The sequence below is a fragment of the Telopea speciosissima genome, chromosome 5, assembly GCF_018873765.1.
Source record: "Telopea speciosissima isolate NSW1024214 ecotype Mountain lineage chromosome 5, Tspe_v1, whole genome shotgun sequence".
Lineage (NCBI taxonomy): Eukaryota > Viridiplantae > Streptophyta > Magnoliopsida > Proteales > Proteaceae > Telopea > Telopea speciosissima.
Window position 1 is genome coordinate 19,498,431 of NC_057920.1, and position 22,603 is coordinate 19,521,033.

General features: G+C 47.5%; 1 protein-coding gene and 1 pseudogene across 1 annotated transcript; both read left to right on the forward strand.

Moving 5' to 3' along the window:
• The first annotated feature begins 2,929 nt into the window (after positions 1–2,929).
• On the forward strand, positions 2,930–8,982 carry LOC122661992 (annotated as a pseudogene).
• A 3,728-nt stretch (positions 8,983–12,710) lies between these two features.
• Positions 12,711–13,673, forward strand: LOC122662846. Its single transcript, XM_043858553.1, has 2 exons — positions 12,711–13,147; positions 13,430–13,673. Exons 1-2 carry the CDS (start codon positions 12,711–12,713, stop codon positions 13,671–13,673), a joined length of 681 nt encoding a protein of 226 aa, XP_043714488.1.
• The last annotated feature ends 8,930 nt before the right edge of the window (positions 13,674–22,603 follow it).

Below are 22,603 nucleotides of genomic sequence, written 5' to 3' on the forward strand. Positions count from 1 at the left end.
TGGCGATTGTTAATGCCTAGCGTTGTTCTCCTTGTTCATTGTTGGCTTGACTCGGGTTACTATTTTCCCCGGCGTCATTGTTTGATGCTGATCGACGAGTATTCCTGGTGTTCACCATCGTAGACTCTGCTATTCTTATTCCCATAGACGGCGCCAATCTGTTGCCGCCGGACTCCTTTTCGATGATGTGGAAACCTGTAAAAGGTAGAGGAGCACTGAAAAGACCCAGAGCGGACTCCGAGGGGGGACTCTCCGATGCCAAAGTCAGTCTTGCAGAACAGTAAGTAGAGGAACCACGGAAGAGCCAGAGTCAATAGTGGTCAGATGCCTTACCTGGATCCCTTCGCTTACTATTTATAGGAGGGGAGTCCTCCAAGGCGGTTGTACTTCCGTAGTTCGGTGTCCTTGGGAGTCTCTCGAGGTTGCGTCGGAGTGGGACTGTTCCTCCACCTTTGTGAGCAATCTTCAATAGATAGGAGCTATCTGTCGCTTACTTGGATAGGGGTTAGAGTCCCTTTACCTTGTACGGAAAGATAGTGACGTCATCATCGTTATCTGCTCTGTCATTAGTGGCGTCGTTGTCCACGTGTCCTTACGTCATTGGTCGGGATTCGTTTGCCCCTATAGAAAGCTTAAAGCAAATGGAAGGAAGAAGACAAGACAGAGAGTTAGTCAAAAGATGAGACTTTTTTGAAGTGACGAGGTAAGAGAAGGGGGGGGGGTTGCTGCTTGCTGGAACTCCCCCTCTTTTTTGAACCCCTGTTCTTGTTTCTTCCGCCTTCAGACCAACGAAGACGATGAAGAGAGGGGGTAATTTGTGGTTTTACCCTGAAGGGTATTATGAGAAGTTCACACTGTGGTAAGAGTAATTTCGTCATTATAAAAGAGTTAACAGGAACTAAACTGCACAGACCTAACGGAGTAGACTAAGTTAAAATAAATTCATAAAATATGGGATGTCTGTGCTATTTTTTCAAAGTATTGGATGTCCGTGACATATTTAATACTTACAGGGGATGTCCGTGAAATTTACCCTTTTTTTTTATGGTATCTTCTCTTACTTTTTTCCATTCTTCTTTCTTCATTTACTGTTTATAAACATTTCCTGAAAAGTTTTTTTACAAGGTTGAAATTTAAAAGGAAACGATGCTGTAGACGACATTAAATCCTCAGGTGATATATATATATATATATTCTTAATGCCATGTGTCGGCATATAGATAGATTAGTAGTTGTATGTGATAAGTTACTTAGTTTATTTGTTATGTAGGTGGGGAGTTATATGCTAGTGGGGAGTTTTACCATGTTTATAGGTGCGTGTGTCTTATGGGTGTAGTGGGATGAGGGAAGTAACAATGCCTTTGTATTTAAATAGATAATGGAAAGAGAAAAAGGTATACGTTATTCTATCCAACAATTTAACTTTGGAGGTTGGCTTCCCTCAAAGAAAGCCGTTGTCTTTATTTTACATTCAAAATTGCTCCAACACTCAGGGAGAAGAAAAAATCTGCATCACACCCCAAGGGGTCAGCTCAGTTGGCAAAAGACCAACTCCTCAAATAAGAGGTCATGAGTTCAAACCACCTTGGGGCCTATCCCCATCCCCTAATTCTCCCCCCCCCCTTCTTGTACAACCTCTTAATCCGAAAAAAAAAAATCCATATCACAGTGGAGGTTGGCTTCCCACTCTCAACAACACCCCTACAATCGGTCGATTTTTTTTTTTTTTGATGAAAATATATAGATTAATATTAATTAAAGAGATGGCACATCAGTACATTGTTCAAAGACATAAGGAACATTAGTGCGACCGGCATATTGAACAAAAGATCTGAACCAGGTTAGTAGCATATAGTGTGTGAAGGGCCGAAAAGTGACATCTTTATTTCGATCCAGAATCTGCAAAAAATATGTAATGACTTCAAAAGGCCAAGGAGAATGGGATGGAGCTGAGTTGGAAGAAGTCCAGGTAGCCCCTTGTTGGAGCACCAAACTTCTTTCAGCTTCAAACCTCTTAAAGTGGCACAGTCAAAACCGTTGATGATTCCAATCAACTCTGGTTCCAATTTATGATTAGTTTTAATCGAACCTGCAGTCAACAAAATGAATTTTCCATCTAACAAAAGTCCAAAAGCCCATCCAGAATATCCTATATCTCTAGAATCAAACCCTGCGCATAATAAGACAGGAAAGTCAAGAGTAGGTAAATGAAGCCTAGTTGTATCAGTTATAGACTCGGTAGTAGGCAAAAGTACATCCATATTAGAAGGAAAGGCAACATTCAGATTCAACATCCATTGTTGTATCCTTCTTATCACAAGATAAAGATTAGGCTTAAAGAGAATTAAAAACACAATTAACCAAATCGGCCAACTTGGATCAACCATATTCTCTCTCTTTTAATAACAGAGTAAAGGTGTAATGTCCCCCCTGACATTTTGTCTTGGGTTTTGTGAATGTATTTATAATATTAGAATTTTTTTTTGGTAAGTATTTATAATATTAGATGAGTACATTCTCCTCTCAGGTTCCTTGCCTGGTCAGGTTCGTAGGTTCCTCTCATAGGGAAGGCAGAAATGATGACCTCACCCCCCCGGGCAATGTGTTCGAGCAGGGGGTGAGGTCGTCATTTCTAGCCCCCTATGAGAGGAACCTACGAACCTGACCGGGCAGGGAACCTGAGAGGAGAAAAATTCGGTTCAAACCAAGGGTGGGGATCACGCCACCACAACAGCTGATCTAGCAAGGAAATCTCTAGAAGAAAGGACATTTCGCAAGAGCACAAGAATGAGAAGGTCGAGTGCTTTATAAAGGATTACGAGTAAGAGGAGTATCACGTGAAAGGGGTAACAGAAATGTAACTGAATGGAGGGAAGAGCTTGTATATAGAAGCAGGGGAAACAGAGTAGAGGATATGCAAAGGATATTTTTTCCCTTCTCCTTCTCTCTCTCTCTCTCTCTCATGCTTACATGTCTGAAATGGAATCAAGCGAGCCTGAAAACGAGATAGACTATGAATTCCTTCCCTTCCTTTGGGTATACAAAGGCGGACGCGTAGAAAAGCTTATACTCTCCGATTTTATTCCACCCTCCATCGATCCCCAAACTGGTGTTTCATCCAAAGTATTGGACAGTAGAGAATCTTTTCTCCCATTGGACAGCAGAGAATCCCTCTCCATTGATCACATGTCATATATCAAAGATTGACTTATCAGATTGTGATCCTCCAGGTTTGGTAACTCCAATCCTGGACAGCCATGGCACCTACCTCACCTACCTCACCGACCTTCTTTAACTGTGCATGGCTCATTTATCACATGTGATATCTTTCAAGAGTTATTATTGGTAGTCCATTGATATGAATCCAAGCCTTGCATGGCAACCCTATCTCCATGATTCATCACCTTCCATTTATTGTCAGTAATTATATATAGCTTATTGTACATAGAATATTCAAGGCAATGAAATACATTTTGAATTTCAAACTAATCTAATATGGTATCAAAGCCAAATGCTCCATTGAGCACTCAAAAAAAATTCGATCCCTCCACCACCCTATACTTTCGTCCCTCCCTTGCTTCCCACCTTAAGCCCCTCTTCTCATTATGGGTGACTCCACCAGCGACAAGACTACCACTCCTCTCCCTCCATCTTCTAATCTTCATCATGTGCTTTCTCTCAAACTCACTTCTCGAAACTATGTGTATTGGAAGACTCAAGTCCTGCCGTTTCTCAAAAGCCATAGATATTATGGCTATGTTAATGGTACTAAGCCTTGTCCTTTTGTGTCCGCTCTTGCGGAGACTTGGATGGAACAAGATGCAGCAATTATGAGCATCCTCATTTCCTCCCTTTCTGAAGAAGTCCTCCCTCTTGCGGTTGGTTGTGACACAAGCAAATAATTATGGGATGCCCTCCATAATGCCTACAGTTTCGCCTCCACCACATGCCTCTTATCTCTTAATGTGGCGCTGCAAAATCTCTTTCAAAAACCTGATGAAACTATCACTCAGTTCCTTCAACGTGCCAAGGCACTATCTGATGAGCTTGCCGTAGCAGGCAAACCTTTGCCACCGGCGGACTTCAACATTCATATTTTCAGAGCCCTATGCTCAGATTTTCAAGTTATGGTTCCCACACTTATGGGGCGTTCTGATCCCATTCCATATTCGGAGTTGATGAGTCTTCTTCTCAGCCATGAACATCTACAGACTTCTTGCTAGGCCATTATTGATCTGGCTGCCACTACATCGGTCAACGTTGCTCAACAAAGCCGTGGCCAGCACACTTCACCTGCTGGCCGTGGTAACTCAAGGGGGCATGGCCGTGGTAGTTTTGGTGGTCGTGGTCCTCCCACAAAGCCAAGTGGGTTTGGCCGATCCAATGCTTTCACTCACAGTCCATGCACCATTTGCAGCCGCACCAATCACCAAGCAGACATGTGCTATTACAAGCATCAAAATCAGGCAGAATTGCAAAACACCCCTACCCACCCCAACTCACTACTAGTCCTACAATGGGCCAAATCATACCCCCACCACCTATTACCCTTCTCCATCCACTCAACCACCCACCCCTCACGCCCATTACACCACTCCATCTTATCACCCACCCAATAACCCATCCCTCCCTCCTCCATGGATAGCCGACACTGGGGCTAGTCATCATCCTACACCGGATCTTCAAGTGTTCTCTTCCTATGAGCCTTACAAAGGTAACAATGAACTCATGGTTGGTAATGGTAAATTCCTACCCATCTCACATATCGGTTAGTCCTTTATTTCATCCCCTTCCCATTCACTCTCTTTATATAATGTGTTACATGTTCCCAATCTTACAAACTCATTACTTTCAATTCAGAAATTCGCACTTGATAATGATGTATTCTTTGAATTTCATGCATCTTATTTTTGTGTGAAGGATCGGAAGTCCAAGCACACTCATCTTTCGGGGCCGAGTAAAAATGGTCTTTACTCCATTCTGTCATCTACGCTGCAGTCTCCTTCTATTAGATTTGTTGTTTAGTCATCCTACGCTCTTTGGCATCATCATTTGGGTCACCCACATGTACATGTTCTCCAGCTTATTATGCGTGACACAAAAATTCCTAAGTCACCATATTTGTGCCCTGCCTGTCAATTGGGCAAGTCCTGTCACTCCTTTACGGGAAACTCATTCTAGAAGCACTTCTCCTTTACAATTAATTTTTAGTGATGTATGGGGTCCATCCCCCACACTCTCATCTTTGGGGCATCGTTATTTTATGTTATTTGTGGACGATTATAGCAAATTTATTTGATTTTTTCCACTCAAGGCCAAATCAGACGTTTTCTCAATTTTTAAACAATTTTAATTACTTGTGGAACGCCAATTTTCATGCCAAATAAAATCGGTTCAAACCGACTGGGGGGGGGTGAGTATCATCCTCTTGCTCCCTTCTTTGCCTCTCTTGGCATTCAACATTGGCTGTCCTGCCCTCATACCCATGAGCAACAAGGTGCGGTCGAACGTCGCAACCATCACATTGCTGAAACCGGCCTAACCTTACTTGCTCATGGTTCTGTTCCACATACTTTTTGGGCCTATGCCTTTGAGACTGCTGTATATCTCATTAATAGGATGCCCTCCACAGTTACTAATGATAAATCCCCCCTCGAAATCTTATTCCACCGCCCACTGGATTACTCCTTTCTAAAGACTTTTGGATGTCTATGTTTTCCTTTCCTCCGCCCCTACAACAATCATAAGATGGAATTTCGCTCTGCTCCATGTGTTTTCTTGGGCTATAGCCCCGCTCACTCTGGCTATAGATGCTTGCACATTGAGACTAATAGAATATACATTGCCCGCCATGTGCGATTTGATGAGAATGTTTTTCCATTTAGTAAATTCCAGCCCCAATGCCCTCCGCAACAACCACCACCATTCACCACCCCATGGGTATCTTTGCCATTACACCCAAACCCTTTACCCCCATTGGATGTCCCACCACCACCACCCATACCTGAACCCCCCAACACAGTTGATCTCCCATTCGCCACCTCCACAGCCTCACCATTAACACCTATCACTGGTCCCACCTTTACCACCTCACCCACGGCTCCCACTCTTTCCCCCACATCTACACCGCCCCTCAGTCCCTGACATCATACACGGCTATTAACGGACCTGTATGCCCTCACCGAGCCTCAACCCTCCTCTCTTCAAGCCAACCTATCATCCTCCATACCAACTGAACCTACAACCTACACCCAAGCCAGCCGTGACCCCAACTGGCACTTTGCCATGTCCGAGGAGTTTAATGCCTTATTGCGTAATAACACGTGGTCTCTTGTTGCACGTACCCCTAACATGAATTTAATTGGCTGTAAGTGGATATATAGGATTAAGAGAAAAGCAGATGGCTCTCTTGAGCGTTACAAGGCGAGATTGGTGGCCAAGGGTTTCCATCAGCAGCATGGGGTTGATTATGATGAGACCTTCAGTCCCGTCATCAAACCCACAACCATTCGGACAGTTCTTTCCTTTGCCATCTCCAATGGATGGTCTGTTCGCCAACTGGACATTAAAAATGCCTTCCTTCATGGCATCCTTGATGAAGAAGTCAATATGACACAACCATAGGGGTTTGAAGACCAATCTCGGCCCAATCATGTCTGTCGCCTTCATAAGTCCTTATATGGGCTTAAGCAAGCACTGTGAGCTTGGTTTCAGCGGTTATCTCAGTTCTTGATCTCCTCGGGCTTCACCCTATCTCAGACAGACACATCCTTATTCATTTATAAACAGGGGTTGAAGATTACTTATGTCCTAGTTTATGTGGACGACATCTTGGTCACCGGTAATGACCCTTCACATGTCACTAGGCTATTGGCTGGCCTTGCATCTGACTTCTCCATCACTGATCTAGGCCGCTTAAACTTCTTTTTGGGCATTGAGGCAATATATACAAACACGGGGGTGATTCTCTCCCAAACTAGATACATCAAAGATCTTCTTCAAAAGGCCGAGATGAGTGATTGCAAACCGGTACTCACTCCCATAGCCACCTCAGTCAAAGCATCCTCCACAGGGGGTGCCCTGTTCAGTGATCCCACAAAATACAGGTCCATAGTTGGAGCGTTACAATACACTACATTGACTCGTCCAGATATTACTTACTTTGTACATCGAGCCTGTCAGTACATGCATGCTCCAAGTGATGATCACTGGTCCATGGTCAAGCGCATACTAAGATATCTCCAGCACACTAAACATTATGGGCTCTCCATTACCCGCTCCAACTCCCAAAATCTTTAGGCTTTCATTGATGTCGATTGGGCGGGTGATGATACTGATCGTAAGTCAACGGGTTGATATGCCATTTATATGGGTCCAAACCTCATTTTATAGACCTCCAGAAATCAAAAGACTGTGGCCCGATCATCCACTGAATCGGAATACAAGGCATTGGCCGATGCGTGTGCTGAGCTCACCTGGTTGCAATCTCTATTCGGGGAACTGGGTATTCCCCTCACTCAGCCACCCTTGCTATGGTGCGATAATATTGGAGCCACATATCTGTCCACCAATCCAGTATTTCATGCGCGTACAAAACATGTTGAAATTGACTTCCATTTTGTTCACGACAAGGTCTCCAAAAAGGAACTCCACGTATGCTTCATCTCCACCGCTGATCAGATCGCCGATATTATGATGAAGGGCCTAACCTCAAACCGGTTTGCATTTCTTTGTGACAAGCTGAAGATCCGAGCCATCGAACCTCCACCTTGAGGGGGTGTATTGGACAGTAGAGAATCTTTTCTCCCATTGGACAGCAGAGAATCCCTCTCCATTGATCACATGTCATATATCAAAGATTGACTTATCAGATTGTGATCCTCCAGGTTTGGTAACTCCAATCCTGGACAGCCATGGCACCTACCTCACCTACCTCACCAACCTTCCTTAACTATGCATGGCTCATTTATCACATGTGATATCTCTCAGGAGTTATTATTGGTAGTCCATTGATATGAATCCAAGCCTTACATGGCAACCCTATCTCCATGATTCATCACCTTCCATTTATTATCAGTAATTATATATAGCTTATTGTACATAGAATATTCAAGGCAATGAAATACATTTTGAATTTCAAACTAATCTAATACAAAGACATCGTAATATCATTGAACTCCGACGTCTCCGCTCGTCTCTACCTCCCCAACCTCACCCACATCAACCACAAACTTCCCTTACTCATCCAATTCCACAGCGGAGGCTTCTGTGTTGGTTCTCCCTTCACTTCCAAGTACCACCACCACTTGAACTCCATAGTCGCTGAGGCAAACGTTATCATTGTCTCTGTAGGCTATAGACTTGCCCCAGAGCATCCCATCCCTGTATGCTATGACGATTCTTGGGCTGCCCTTCAATGGGCTCTTTCCCACTCTCCGGGTCAGAGAGATGGGACGACCAGACCGAACCGTGGCTGACGAACCATGCGGACTTCCACCGGGATTTTTTTTTATCAAAAAAAAAGTGAGGGCCGAGCTGGGTATGGAACTTCTTGGAATTATTCTGCTCTACCCCTTTTTCTGGGGTTTAGAGCCATAGGGTCCGAGTCTATACAGCCAAACAAAAAGGCATTTCTGGATCTGGTCTGGCCTTACGTGTGCCCATCGAACCCTGACAATGATGACCCAAGGATCAACCCGGTGGCAGCCGATGGTCTGAGCTTGGTGGGGCTTGGGTGCCCTCGTGTGCTTGTGTTTGTGGCTTAGAAGGATATGTTGAGAGATAGAGGGTGGCTTTACTATGAAGTATTGGCTGGGTGCGGGTGGATGGGAGTTGTGGAGATTACAGAGACAGAAGAGGAGGCCCACGTCTTCTACCTCGACAAACCAGAATCTAAGAAAGCTAGGGACTTGGTTACACACTTGGCTCTCTTCTTGAGTTTGGAAAGGCCTCCCTTGGCTTGACGATCGTTCTAATTAAACTTCTAATATTGGGATTTCATGAACTCATGACTAGTATGTTCATGCATGTTAGTACTCTTTTTTCTTTCTCTACCTCTATTTAATTTGTAAGATGATATATATAGTTTGGTAAATGATCACCCACAGTTGAGATCCCATTGATGAGTCATAGAATCCCCCACCAGCCAGAAAATGCCACGTGGACATGCTGGGACCGACCCGAACCCTCTCGTGCCAAATCGAACCGGCCGCTGGAAGTGCGCCATGGCCTGGGTCCCTTTCTAACCGAGCTGGGGCCCGCCGAGAATTGGGCCGAGCACACGATATGCGGTGCCACCTCAAACACTAGACCAGGGGGATGATTCACCCACCTCCGGCTTGGCCAGGCTCGATGGCCGAGCGTCAGGCCAGTCGAGCCCTGAGCCAAGTCCACATAAGTCGGCCATAGATAGAGTGCCACCACTCGGCCGAGCTCCCGCATGATCGGAGGAAATTTACATACCACATGCACCGAGGCCATGACTGCCCGGGGCATAGCACCAAGGTCACGATCGCCCGGAGCCGAACACAGAGGCCATGGCCTCCCGAGGCCGAGCCCTCCACCGAAGCTACCATAACGTCCCACCGAGGATCACGGTGCCACGATGACACAACCCAAGAGTCACGGGATAAGGATCAAGCCACGATCCCACAAGATCCCAAATTTCTCTCCAATAAGGACTCTTACCTTAATGAGAGTCCGATCCCGAAAATAACTCTCCACTCCGCTTCGCGTGGAAGAGCCCTACCAATAAAGGACTTTTACCATACAAGGACTCCTCCAACTGCCTCATCTCATCCTATAAATACCCAGGTATGGAGCTCAAATGCTCATCTCATTTTTTACTAGCTGTTATGCTATTGCACTGGAGACCTGACTGGAGCGTCGAAGAATCCTTGGTTGGAGCCACATCGGCTCTCTTGCGCTCACTCGGTTTTTGCAGGCTCATCCGTGGGCGAACAGAGCGATGGAGGTTTTCACACGCAACAGATTTGGCGCCGTCTGTGGGAACGACGTCAACAAGTCATAGTCGTTTCTACCAATCGAGAGAGCAAAGATAATGGTTGTGCAGACAAGATCGGGGCAACACGGTTCTGCCTCCCGCGGAGATGAGCCGCAGTCGGATAGGCAGGCGAGATGGTCGCCGCCCCTTGAGACATCGCGATAAGGCATGACGGGAAGACCCCCATGAGCGGGAGGTGCGCAGCCCAGCGTGGGCACCATGGCCAATCCGATTCCCCTGGTGGATGGTGGAAATGGCGGAAGTGTGCTGGACACGACGACATAAGGACGACCGAGGGCCGATCTGAACCATCCAGGGCTGAATTTGCCGCTGCCACCACCTGTGCCGGGAAACTTGGATCCGAAGGCCCCGAAAAATAACCAACAAGTCATGGAAGTCCAGCTTCAATTGCTGCATACCAACGAGATGCTGTAAACTCTCATGGGACAGATGGCCCAGGGCGGGTTGCTAGGCCAGCCACCAGTCGTACCCCCTTGGCACTGGTGCTCATCGAGGGAAACTTGCAACAAAATGGTGACCGGTGTCGGGCCGAGCCAAGCCGAGTAGCGTCGTCCCATCCGCCCCGTCAAAAAACTCCTCCTCAGCGTCCCAACAGGAGTGCTCGGTGGGACAAGCAGGAGCATCGTCGGAACCCGAGGGCTGGGCAAGAGATCGAACTAGCGGCATCGATAGTGAGAAGATCAATATTTTTAGGCCAGCTTAAAGAGGACGGACAGCCGAGGGCACACCGAGAACAACAAGAGGTAGCCCCCAAGCACCGAAGCCCACCTCTCCGAGAAGAGCAGCCGAGAAGCCCCCATGGGTCCAATTTCCAAGTGGAAAGAAGAATAAAGAGGGGTGATGCTGACCGAGCCAACCAGAATGGCCGACCTCAATGGGATGACCAAGCGAGCCGATCCTGAGCTGAGTGGCAGAATGGCAGACCTCGGTCGAATGAAGAGGACAACTTGTATCGAACTGATGAGCCGAACGATCGAGCGCCCGAAACTGAGCTGGAAAGGAGGCTACGAGAGTTGGTCGAGCAGGTTAAGGGACTGAAGAAACAGGCGACCCCAGACGCCTATTCACTGGTCGGGCGACACCCTTATCCTCTCAAGATCATGACCATGCCATTATCAGCCAGGTTCAAGTCGCCCCCCTTCGACAGATACGACAGAACCACGGACCTGACGGATCACATCAATTACTTTAACGCGATGATGACTATGTACGGGGGAACATAAATTGTCTCTTGTCGGGCTTTCCCCTCGTTTCTCATAGGCGCAGCGACCTTATGGACAAGCTTTACCCAGCTCTGCCGAGCCTTTGTGATGCGCTTTTAGAGTAGCATGAAGCATAAGAAGACGACGGTCAACCTCCTTAGCATGAAGCAGCGGTCTGAGCGTTCATCTCGAGTTTCAATAAAGAGTCCTTAGACATCAAGGATTTGGATGAGGCCACGACCCATACTGCGATGAGCAACGGGCTCTCCGACATAGACCTCATCAAGGACTTGGCTTGAAAGTCGACAAAGAACATGGCTGAGCTCTTGGAGAGGTGCAATGAATTCGTAAACATGGCGGAAGTATTCCAAGCCCGGAAGGGGAACGAAGGGAAGGTCGAGAAGAAAAGGCCGATGACTGATGACCGCAAAGATGAAAAGCGGCCCAAGACTGACCGTCGAGCCTAGAGAACTGATCGAGCTTGGAGCCCCGATTAAACTCCTTTGAATACTTCGCGAAAGGAAATCCTGATGCAAATACTAGAAGACGGATACATCCGTCGATCTCGACAGATGCAGGCCGGGTCATCCCAGAATCCCAACAAGTATTATCAATTCCACAAGGACACTGGTCATGACACCGAGGATTGTTATCAACTGAAAAGGTAAATTGAAGAGTTGATCAAGGTAGGGCACCTGAAGCGGTACGTCAAAGGAAGCCAGGAAGAATGTAGGAGTCGGTGACCCGAGGATCACGATAGGAGAAAAATCGAGCTGAGGGCAGATGGTCGAAGGGCCGGGCATGACGAGCCCAAGGACTGAACGAAAAAGAAAGATGATGGATCCAGGCCGAGCAATGACAAGGGAGCCCCCATATACACTATCCTTGGAGGGCCCGGACAAGAATCTACACGGAAGGCCAAGGTGAATGCGCTGTTCGTAGGGGTCGCAGAGATGCTGAGCAAAAAGTCGAAGTCTGAAGCAACAATCTCCTTCACCGAGGCCAACCTCGAAGGTATAAGTCTGCCTCACGATGATGCTTTGGTGGTGCAGGTGGAAATCATGAGGAGACCCGTTCATCGGGTATTGGTCGACACAGGCGCATCCGTGGACCTTATGTCGCTAGACGCATACCGACAATTCAGCTTCGGTGATGTTGAGCTGAAGCCGAAAGGAACTTCCCTTCATGGGTTCTTGGGGGCCGCCACCACAATCAAGGGCTCAATTGACCTACTAGTCATGTTTGGCCAAGCTCTATGTCAAGCGACGATCCAAGTCAAATTCATGGTAGTACGATCGATCGTGGCTTTCAACGCCATACTCGGCCACCCATCGCTGACCACTCTCCAAGCCATAATCTCGCCTATGCATTTGAAGATGAAATTCCCCACGGAGAATGGCATCGAAGAAATCCAGGGTGATCAAAAGAAAGCCAGGGAGTGCTATGCTGCCTTCGTCAAATAAAATAAGGGGAATGTCCGAGGAATGGCAATGTGCGCCGAGCACCTCCCTGAAGACCAGCGAGATGAGCTCACTGAAAGATGCGGAAGGCCCGTGGAAGACCTCATCCCATTCTCCCTCAGCGATGAAGATCCAATAAAGACGGTACAACTCGGATCATTGTTGAGCGAGGAACAAAAGAATCAGCTCGGAAACGTCTTGAAGGCTAATGCCGACGTCTTTGCCTGCTCAGCTATCGACATGCCAGGCATATCGAGGCACATAACCGAGCACAGACTCCATGTGGATCCGAGCCAAAAGCTAATTCAACAGAAGAGAAGGAATTACACCCTTGACCGGCAAGCCGCGATCAAGGAAGAATTAGAGAAGCTCCAACGATCAGGGTTCATCCGAGAAGAGAAGTTCCCGACTTGGTTGGCGAACGTTGTTATGGTTCCCAAATCGAATGGAAAGTGGAGAATGTGCGTCGATTATACCGACCTCAACAAGGCGTGCCCGAAAGATGAGTACCTACTACCTCGGATCAACTTGATCAACCCCACTGCCGGGCACGAGATGCTGAGCTTCATGGATGCGTACTCCGGCTATAATCAAATTCTAATGCATGAGGATGACGAGTCCTACATGGCTTTCCGAACCGACCAAGAAAATTTTTACTACAAGGTCATGTCGTTCGGATTGAAGAACGCCGGAGAAATGTACCAGTGGTTGGTGAACTACATATTCTGTGCCCAAATCGACAGAAACATGGAAGTCTATGTAGATGACATGTTGGTGAAGAGCTTGAAAGCCGAGCATCATTTGGCTGACCTGGAAGAGGCCTTCGGCGTGCTCAGGAAGAACCAAATGAAGTTGAACCCCACTAAGTGCGCTTTCGGCGTAACCTCGGGGAAATTCCTTGGCTTCATGGTCTCCATACAAGGTATCGAGGCCAACCCGACAAAGATCAAAGCAATTCAAGAGATGAGCCCCCCAAGGACGATCTGAGAAGTACAAAGGCTGAACGGAAGAGTTACGGTGCTAGCACGACTCATGTCAAAATTGGGCTACAAGTGTCTCCCATTCTTCAAAACTCTGAAGAACATTCGAAGCTCAAAGGATTTCAAATGGACCGACGAGTGCCAAAAAGCTTTTGAAGACATGAAGAAGTACTTGGAGAATCCACCTCTACTCTCCCGACCTGAGCCTAAAGAAGAACTTCAAATTTACCTCGCCGCGACTAGGGTCGCGGTCAGCACGGTACTGGTCAGGGAGGAGGGCCGAGCATAAAAGCCCATATACTATATTAGCCATATTCTCATCGATGCCGAGACTAGATACTCCAAGTTTGAGAAGGTAGCATTTGCCCTCGTCACGGCCGCTAGGAAACTGAGGCCATACTTTCAAGCTCATCCAATCACGGTGTTAATCGATCAACCCCTAAAGAAGATGCTACACAAGCCGGATGTGTTGGGTCGATTGATCGCGTGGGCAGTAGAGCTGAGTGAGTATGACATGAGCTACCAGCCGAGGACGGAAATAAAGGGACAAACTCTGGCGGATTTCATAGCTAAATGCACTATACCCAACCCCCGAGGTGCGGGATGCCTAATCAACGGTAGAGACTGAGGCTGAGCCCGAAGCCGAACAATGATGGATCATGAATGTTGACGGTTCAAGCAATTTCGGCTGGTGTAGAGTGGGCTTGATGTTGGTTAGCCCTGAGGGTTTCCGCATCCAATACGCCCTGAGATTCAAGTTCTTAGCCTCGAACAATGAGGCCGAGTATGAAGCCCTCCTAGCCGGGCACTGAGGGAGCAAGGCTATAGACATCGGGCGACTAAAAGTACGAAGCGACTCCCAACTTGTGGTCAACCAAGTCAATGGTGAGTATGAAGCTAAGGATGAAAGAATGATGGCATACTTGAATCGAGCCCGAGCACTGATCTCCGAGCTCGGGCACTTTGAGATGACCCAAATACCGAGGTAAAAAAATGTTGTAGCTGACTCCCTTTCACTGTTGGCCGAGGCCGACCTCCCAAATCTGAGCTGATTAGTATACATAGAGATTCTTGAGAAGCTGTCCTTATAAGAAGAAGGTGTCAAGCACATCGAAGAAGACTAGCCGACCTGGATGGACCCGATCGTCAACTACTTAGAGAACGACCAACTCCCGGAGAATCGAGATGAAACGAAGAAAGTTAAGTTTCGAGCCGCGAAGTACATGATGGTCGACGGTGTATTATACAAGAGAGCTATCTCGGCCTCTCTCCTCCAGTGCCTCAGACCGAAAGGGGCCGAGTACGCCTTGGCCGAAGTGCACGAAGGAATATGCGGGAGCCACATGGGGGCCGAGCATTAGCATACAAGATACTTCGACAAGGATTCTACTGACCGAGAATGCAAGAAGAAGCCATGAAGTATGTGAAGACATGCGAGAAGTGTTAGCTCTTCGCACCAGTGCCGAGCTGACCTGCAATGAAGCTGACCTCTATACTGAGTCTGATTCCTTTCGCTATGTGGGGGATGGACATTCTCGGAGACTTTACCCCAGCTTTCAAAAATCGAAAATACGTGGTCGTGGCCATCGACTACTTCACTAAGGAGGTTGAGGTCGAGCCCCTGGCCACCATCACCGAGAAGAGCATGGAGAAATTCTTCCGAGATAAGGTTATCTATCGGTTCGGGCTACCCAAAGTACTCATCATTGATAATGGTGCATAATTCAACAAGCCGAGCTTCCGGGAGTTCTACAAGCACTTCTACATCGATTTTTGCCTGGTCTCGGTAGCTCATCCATAAGCCAATGGGCAGGTGGAAGTGTCGAACCGAACACTACTTGCGAGGCTCAAAAGAAGACTGGATGAAGCCAAAGGAAGGTGGGTGGAAGAGCTCTCGAGCGTCCTTTGGGCCTATAGGACGACAGTGAGAACACCCACGAGAGAAAGCCCGGTTCGGCTAGCATACAGCACTGAAGCCCTCACTCTAGTAGAGGTCAAGGCCTTGTCGTATTGAGTGCTCAACTTTGACGAGAAAACATATGAAGATGGACTCAAGGCCAATCTTGATTTCCTCGATGAAGTCCGAGAGAGCGCTTTGCTTTGGAACACAACTTACCAACAGAAGACGGCAATGTACTATGACTCGAGAGTGAAGGAACGTCATTTTCGCCAAGGTGACCTCGTCCTAAGAAAGCTCAGCGCGTCCCAACCAAGACAGCAAGGAAAGTTAGCGCCAAATTGGGAGGGACCGTACATAGTCTCCAAGCAAATCCTCCCAGGGACGTATCACTTGAAGACTCCGGGGGGCAAAAAGATACCGAGGCCTTAGAACTCGAAAAATTTGAAGAAATTTTTCCAATTAGTATTTTGTTCAGCTCGGCTCAGTCCAAAGAAATTTTTTCAGCTCGGCTCAGTCTGAACACTTATGTACTAGGCTTCGGCCTCGGTTTTTGAAAGTCAATGAATAAGGATTCTCCTTCCTTCCATAGTTTGTTTCGAGTCTAAAACATGCTGAGTTATAAGACCAGTCCTCATAAATTGGCAGACGTTGAAGACTGACCCTCATAGGTCGGCAATAAGGTCATAAGACCAGTCCTCATAGATTGGCCGACGACGTTAAAGATCGACCCTCATAGGTCGGTAGTGGAGCCGTAAGACTAGCCCTCATGGACTTGGCTGACGTTAAAGATTGACCCTCATAGGTCGACAGCCGAGTCGTAAGACCAGTCTTCATATATAGACTAGTTGACGTCCAAGACCGACCCTCATATGTCGGCAGCCGAGTCATGAAACCAGTCCTCATAGACTAGCCGACGCCTCGGACCAACCCTCCTAGGCTGCAATAAGGTCATAAGACCAGCCCTTGAAGGCTGGCGGACCAACAAACACAAACTCATACCACGGCTGAGCCGTACAGAAGCTAAAATCGAACAAAAATCTACAAGGCATTGAGCTCGGCCACAAGGACTGCTTGGCCGTACAGCCATGAGGGTCACCAACCCGAGCTCATTGCTCAAAATGGAAAGTTAGCTAAGGATAGGAGATCGAACGAAAAGCTCAGCTTCGGTTCATCGAAGCATAACATGGCCGAGCACTCAATCCAAGCCCATAACCCAGTATGACGTGGTTAGAAGTAGCAAAGTTCCTGACCTCGGCTGGGGGAACTGCCCAGCCTCGGCACTCGGACGAATAGAATAACGTCGACAAAAAAAAAGGGAGAGACAATTGCTGAGCTCATACACTTAGACAAATTTGGAAGAAAAGATATTTCATTCATTAAGGGCCGACAGCTCGGTGCGGTACAAAGAGAGGCCTTTCGGCTCAGTCAGTACATTTAAAAAAAAAAAAAAAAACTATTGACAAAAAACCCGAACACGGGGAAAAGTACAGCAAAAGCAAAAAGAGCAAAAGTTTTTAGACGGCGGTCTCCTCGACGGAGTCCTTGCGGACATCCTCGACGGTGACCTTGGTGGTGTGCTCAGTAGGGGGGTCATGAGGGTCCTTGGTGGAGGCGGCAGCCGCTGGAACAACCTCGGAGGCACGAGTCTGCACACCCTCAACCCCTTCCTCATTTCCTAGCTCCTCTACCACGGTGACTGCATCAGCGTCGAATTGGGAGAGGTTGAGGTTAGGGTAGGCAGCGCAAAACTCGGTCAACAGATCAGCCCGGCCCGTATCATAGCTTCGGCGTAAGAAGGTTTCCTCACGATGTGACACACCTCAGCGTAATCCTTGGACAGGAGGTATTCGCTCACCGCCTCGACCCGGGCACATTTCTGATCAGCCTCGGCCTTCTCTCTGGCTTGGCTAAGCTGACCCCCCAAAGCCCGGCCTCCTTCTTGTGCTTGGCCACCTCCTCCTTAAGGCTTCGGACCTCAGCCTTTGCAATTTTTGAGCTTCTCCATTGCCTCGCGGTGCTTCAAGATAGCCTCACGAGCATTCTTGTTGGCCTACTCACATTGGACCTTGAGGGAGGAATTCACGGTCAGGAGCCACTCAAATCGGAGAAGGGTCTCCACCACCTTGGCAACCCCCTACAAAAAGATAGCCGAGCATTAGCAAAAGCCGAGCCCAACAGGTCTGATCACCTACTAGGAGCCGAGCAGGAACTCACCATGTTAAAGTCCTGAAACAGAGTGGAAAGGAGCTCGGGATCGGACAACTTCTCGAGCATGTCCTTGTCCGCGGGAAGCCGGCTAGTGTCAAACAACTCCTTAGCATGCGCGAAAGAGGTCAGGGCAGAGTCCTTGGGGAAAAGACGCCAGCTCGACCGAACTGGGACATTGCTAGCCGAGGCCCTCCCCAAGGCCAACCGAGCAACATCTGGAGGCGAGGGGATCCTAGGGAGGTTTTCAGTCGTGAAGTTGATGGATATTTTTTGCCATTTCCTATCCCTTGGCGGGCTCTTCTCACCCCTTCGGCCCTTCCCTTTTCTCGGCGAGCCCGCGGGGTCCTTACCCTTCCCGGCCTCGAGGCCGACCAAGGTGTCTTTCGGGCTCGGAAGCACGCCCTTACCCTTCATCGCCTTCTTCTCGACATTTTTTCTCCTCCTATCCTCGGCCACCTCAGCCTTGAGACGAGCCGAGTCCATCGGGGGAATGTGGCCGACCACTACCAAAGGAAAGAAAGAGAAATTAAAGCATGCTAAAAGAAAAATACAAGTTAAGAGCTTGGCTCGGATACCCTACCGAGGGTCAGGTTCCACCTTTGAAGAAACCCCTCGTTGAGGAGTTACTGGACGTCGAAGGGCTGTTGCTGAAGAATCAGATCGAGCGAGATCAGCTTGTTCTCATTCAGAGGCAATACCCTATTGACATAACCCAGATGTATCTCCTTCCACTATGTTCGAAAGGAGCAGTCAGGGACGAAAGCAAAGAAGAACCGAGGATTCAAGTACTTGTTGAAGGTCGGCACCCCGACCCAGAACTTGTGACTGCTCAGAGCCGAACCCTTCTTCACACGGCGGGTGAAGTAGTACCACCCCTTCTTTGAGGACTTCTTCAAGTAATAAAGCCAAGAGAAGAGGGCCACGCTCGTAACTCGGCCCATCTCGTGGAAGAAGACGTGGAAGTCGTACAGCAGTAACCACGCATTCGGCGTCAGCTGACCTGGAGAGAGGTGGAAATGGTCCAAGATCTGGTCCACTAGCCCAAGCACTGGGAACCTAAAAGCATACCTGAATGCTATCTCATACAGGGCCACCTCGCCAGGCCGGATGAAGCAGGCCATCTCCCTAGGGCTGGGGACTTGAAGGCGGACGTACTTGGGAATGGCATAGGTAGCCCTCAAACGTTTGAGGTTGGCCTCAGTGATCGTACTCTTAACTGTGCCGAAGCTTCCCTCTTCTGGCGTGGGTACGTCGGTAGAAGAGTCGATCGAGCCGACCCCATCTTGGGAAGGCCTCTCTCCACGGACTCATCGTCGTCTATTGAAGACAAACCCGAGTTCTTGGCTCGATCTTCAAGAATTAGCTGGGCCTCATGGCCGAACTCTAGGGCTAGGGGGACCTCGATAGCATCGGCCTGGGGGGACTCCAACACGGCCGGCTCGTCCGAGGTCGAGCCCAACAAGTCTATGGTGAGAGAATGGGCGGCGAGCTCTTGGCTCGGACCCACACCCTCACCCACTCTGGCGAGTGCGTCGCCCTCGCGACTACTACCGACTGACATAATGGGTAGAGAGGACTTACTGGTTGAGGAAGCTTCAAAGATGAGCTGAACCCGAACTAAGAAACTAAGGGCGCCGACCACTTGACGAGCTGAAGACTTTGAGCTAGCCGAGCACTCCAAGATTTAAAATAGTGAAGAATGAGAGAAGAAGGGTCGCCTATTTATAGCCTCCAAGTTACCGAGATCTGACGGCCAAGAAGAACTCAGACAAATTCAATGGTCCAGATCAAAAGATGATTCAAATTCTCGAGCGCCATAATGACTTCGAGTGATGTGGCACTGACACCCCAACTGTCAGTCCGTACAACGTCAAATCGTCGAAGAAGAAGAACTCGAACTCGGCCTCGAGCGAGAACTGTCAGCAGATAGAGATCGTACTCATCAAAGCCGAGCTGAGGCCGGCCTATGATGAGTGGGGGACCTGTGATGAGTCATAGAATCCCCCACCAACCAAAAAATGCCACGTGGACATGCTGGGACCGACCCAAACTATCTCGTGCCGAACCAAACCGGCCAATGGAAGAGCGCCATGGCCTGGGTCCCTGTCTAGACGAGCTGGGGTCCATTGAGAACTGGGTCGAGCACACGGTGTGTGGTGCTACTTCAAACACCAGACCAAGGGGACGATTCGCCCACCTCCGGCTTGGCTGGGCTCGATGGTCGAGCTTTAGGCCAGCCGAGCCCTGAGCCGAGCCCATACAAGTCTGCCATAGACAGAGTGCCACCACTCGGCCGAGCTCCCGCATGATCGAAGGAAATTTACATGCCACATGTGCCGAGGCCGAGGTCCAGGATCTAGGCCACGGCCGCCCGAGGCCGAGAACCAAGGTCACAGTCGCCCAGAGCCTAACACCGAGGCCACGACTGCCCGAGGCCAAGCACCGAGGCTACAGCCGCCTGAGGCTAAGCCCTCCATCGAAACTGCCATAACCCACCGGGGATCACGGTGCCACGATGACACAACCCAAGAATCATGGGATAAGGATCAAGCCACGATCCCACGAGATCCCGAAGCGCTCTCCAATAAGGACTCTTACCTTAGTGAGAGTCCGACCCCAAAAATAACTCTCCACTCCGCTCCGCGTGGAAGAGCCCTACCAATAGAGGACTCTTACCATACAAGGACTCCTCCAACCGCCTCATTTCATCCTATAAATACCCAGGTATGGAGCTCAAATGCTCATCTCACTTTTTACTAGCTGTTGTGCTGGAGACCTGACTAGAGCGTCCGAGAATCCTTGGCTGGAGCCACGTCGGCTCTCTTGCGCTCACTTGATTTTTGTAGGCTCATCCGTGGGCGAACCGGGCGACGGAGGTTTTCACACGCAACACCCATTTCTAAAGGATAGACTGATGGGTAATCCGTAACTCTCAAATATCAATTTCAATATATTGTATTGTTCTTTTCGTAGAAAAAAAAATTCAATATAGAACATAAAAGTAAAGTACAGATGAAGTATCCAGTGGTTGGATATGTTTGGGGGGGTGGTGGGAGAAATTGTTTTGCTGCTACCCGGATTGCAAAAATTTTCTTGCTACTCGGGCATGTAGCCAAAGAAATAGAATCTCAAAGGGTATTTTGGAAAATATTAATACCTAAGAGGGTATTTATGAACAAAGTGGAAATGTATTCCTTGTTCACTGGAGGTGGGAAAGGGGCACCCATGGACCAAGAGAGAATTCCTTGTTCACCAGAGGGGAGGGAGGTAGGTGTAGGCATGGAAGAAGAACTCGACTGAAACCTGTCGAAACCACCGAGTTAACTCAATTTCATAGGTTTTCGAGACGAGTTGAAGGGTGATTTTAAAAAATCCAGGGTTTCGATCGAAATTCAATGGTTTCTACCAGTTTTGACCGAGATGTTGGTAATTTTGCAAGTTTCGACACTTATGCCCAATTGAAACTTGAGGAAACCTGGCTAGAAACCAGTACAAATACTTAAATATACTAGTAATCAGGCTAGAAACTAAGATAAACACTTATTTATGTCTAATATCATTTAAGTAAACGTTTTTGTTTACTTAAGATATTATTATAATTAAGCAAATACCCCCTATTTGAATCCAATAAAAATAGTTATAAATCAAATTCCAAAAGATAAAAAAGTCAACTCCCCAGTTCAAGAACAAAAACTGGATTTTCGACAGTAAGTGCAATTTTCAACTTTCTAATGCTGAGGTTTTTCTCAAATCTAAAAATTCCATAAATCTTAATATGGTAAAACATTGCTAAAAACCTGATGTATGGTAAAAATATTCATTTGTTTTGATGTCCAAAAAAATATTTTCATTCAGAGCGATTTTGACAGCATTCGTGCATACCAAATTAAGTTTGACCTGTACATAACTCTTTCAATATAAACCAGATTTAACCAATCTTGGACTTGTTGGAAAGCTATCAAAACAAAGCTTTCTAACAAATCCAAGATTGATTAAATCTGATTATATTGAAGGTGTTATGTTTCGGTGAAACCTTATTCGATACCATGTCCAAGAATAATATACACTATCAAACTTGGACAAAACCACAAGTATTATTTTTAAGTGTTCTCTATGTGAAACTAATGCATGGATTGGATTTAAAATGTAAAAAATAGGCAGCACAACAAGAATCAGGGCATAGAAACAACTTCTGGGCCTCGAAAACCAAGAATCGAGTTAACTTGGAGAAAGTTCCAGGTTTCAACCGAGATATGGTCGAAACTGAGACGACGGTTTCTGGCTGGCCGAAACCTTATCGAAACCCAAGTTTTAGAACCTTGGGTGCAGGTGGCTATGGTGGTTGGATGTTTGGGCAATCTGAATGGAAATGTCTGCCTACTTTGCCATCGTGAAAACATAAGCGAAGAAGCCTTCATATTCTAAACGTTGCAGGGGTGGGGCAAGGGCTGGGAAATTCCAGAGGTGGGGGTGGGGTGGGGGATTACAGAGTGCTGGATTGTTTACATTTGATGTGTGTGTCTATCAAACTCAATTTAATTTGATTAAATTAAATATTATAATTTCGTATTCATGTGCTTGTTGAGATTATTTCGTTAATATGTAATTGCCCATATTTACTGTTACTTGTTCACAACTATGGACAGATTTGGATACTCTATCCTAGGGTTGCCACAATGTATATTTCCCTAAATGTTGGCATTTAATTGTGTTGAAAATTTATCTTATCGATATTCCCGATTTGGTTTACCGTCATTATATTCAGAAGAGAAATTTTGATAGTTTCTTTTCCTGTACCTGAGAAGCATTACTATTGCGTCTATATTTCA

Excerpts from the sequence above, each read along its gene's own strand:
- LOC122662846 (XM_043858553.1), top strand. The coding sequence starts at position 12,711 with ATGGCAATGTGCGCCGAGCACCTCCCTGAAGACCAGCGAGATGAGCTC. Across the intron at positions 13,148-13,429 it reads TCGAATGGAAAGTGGAGAAT|AAACATGGAAGTCTATGTAG; the intron begins GTGCGTCGATTA and ends CCAAATCGACAG.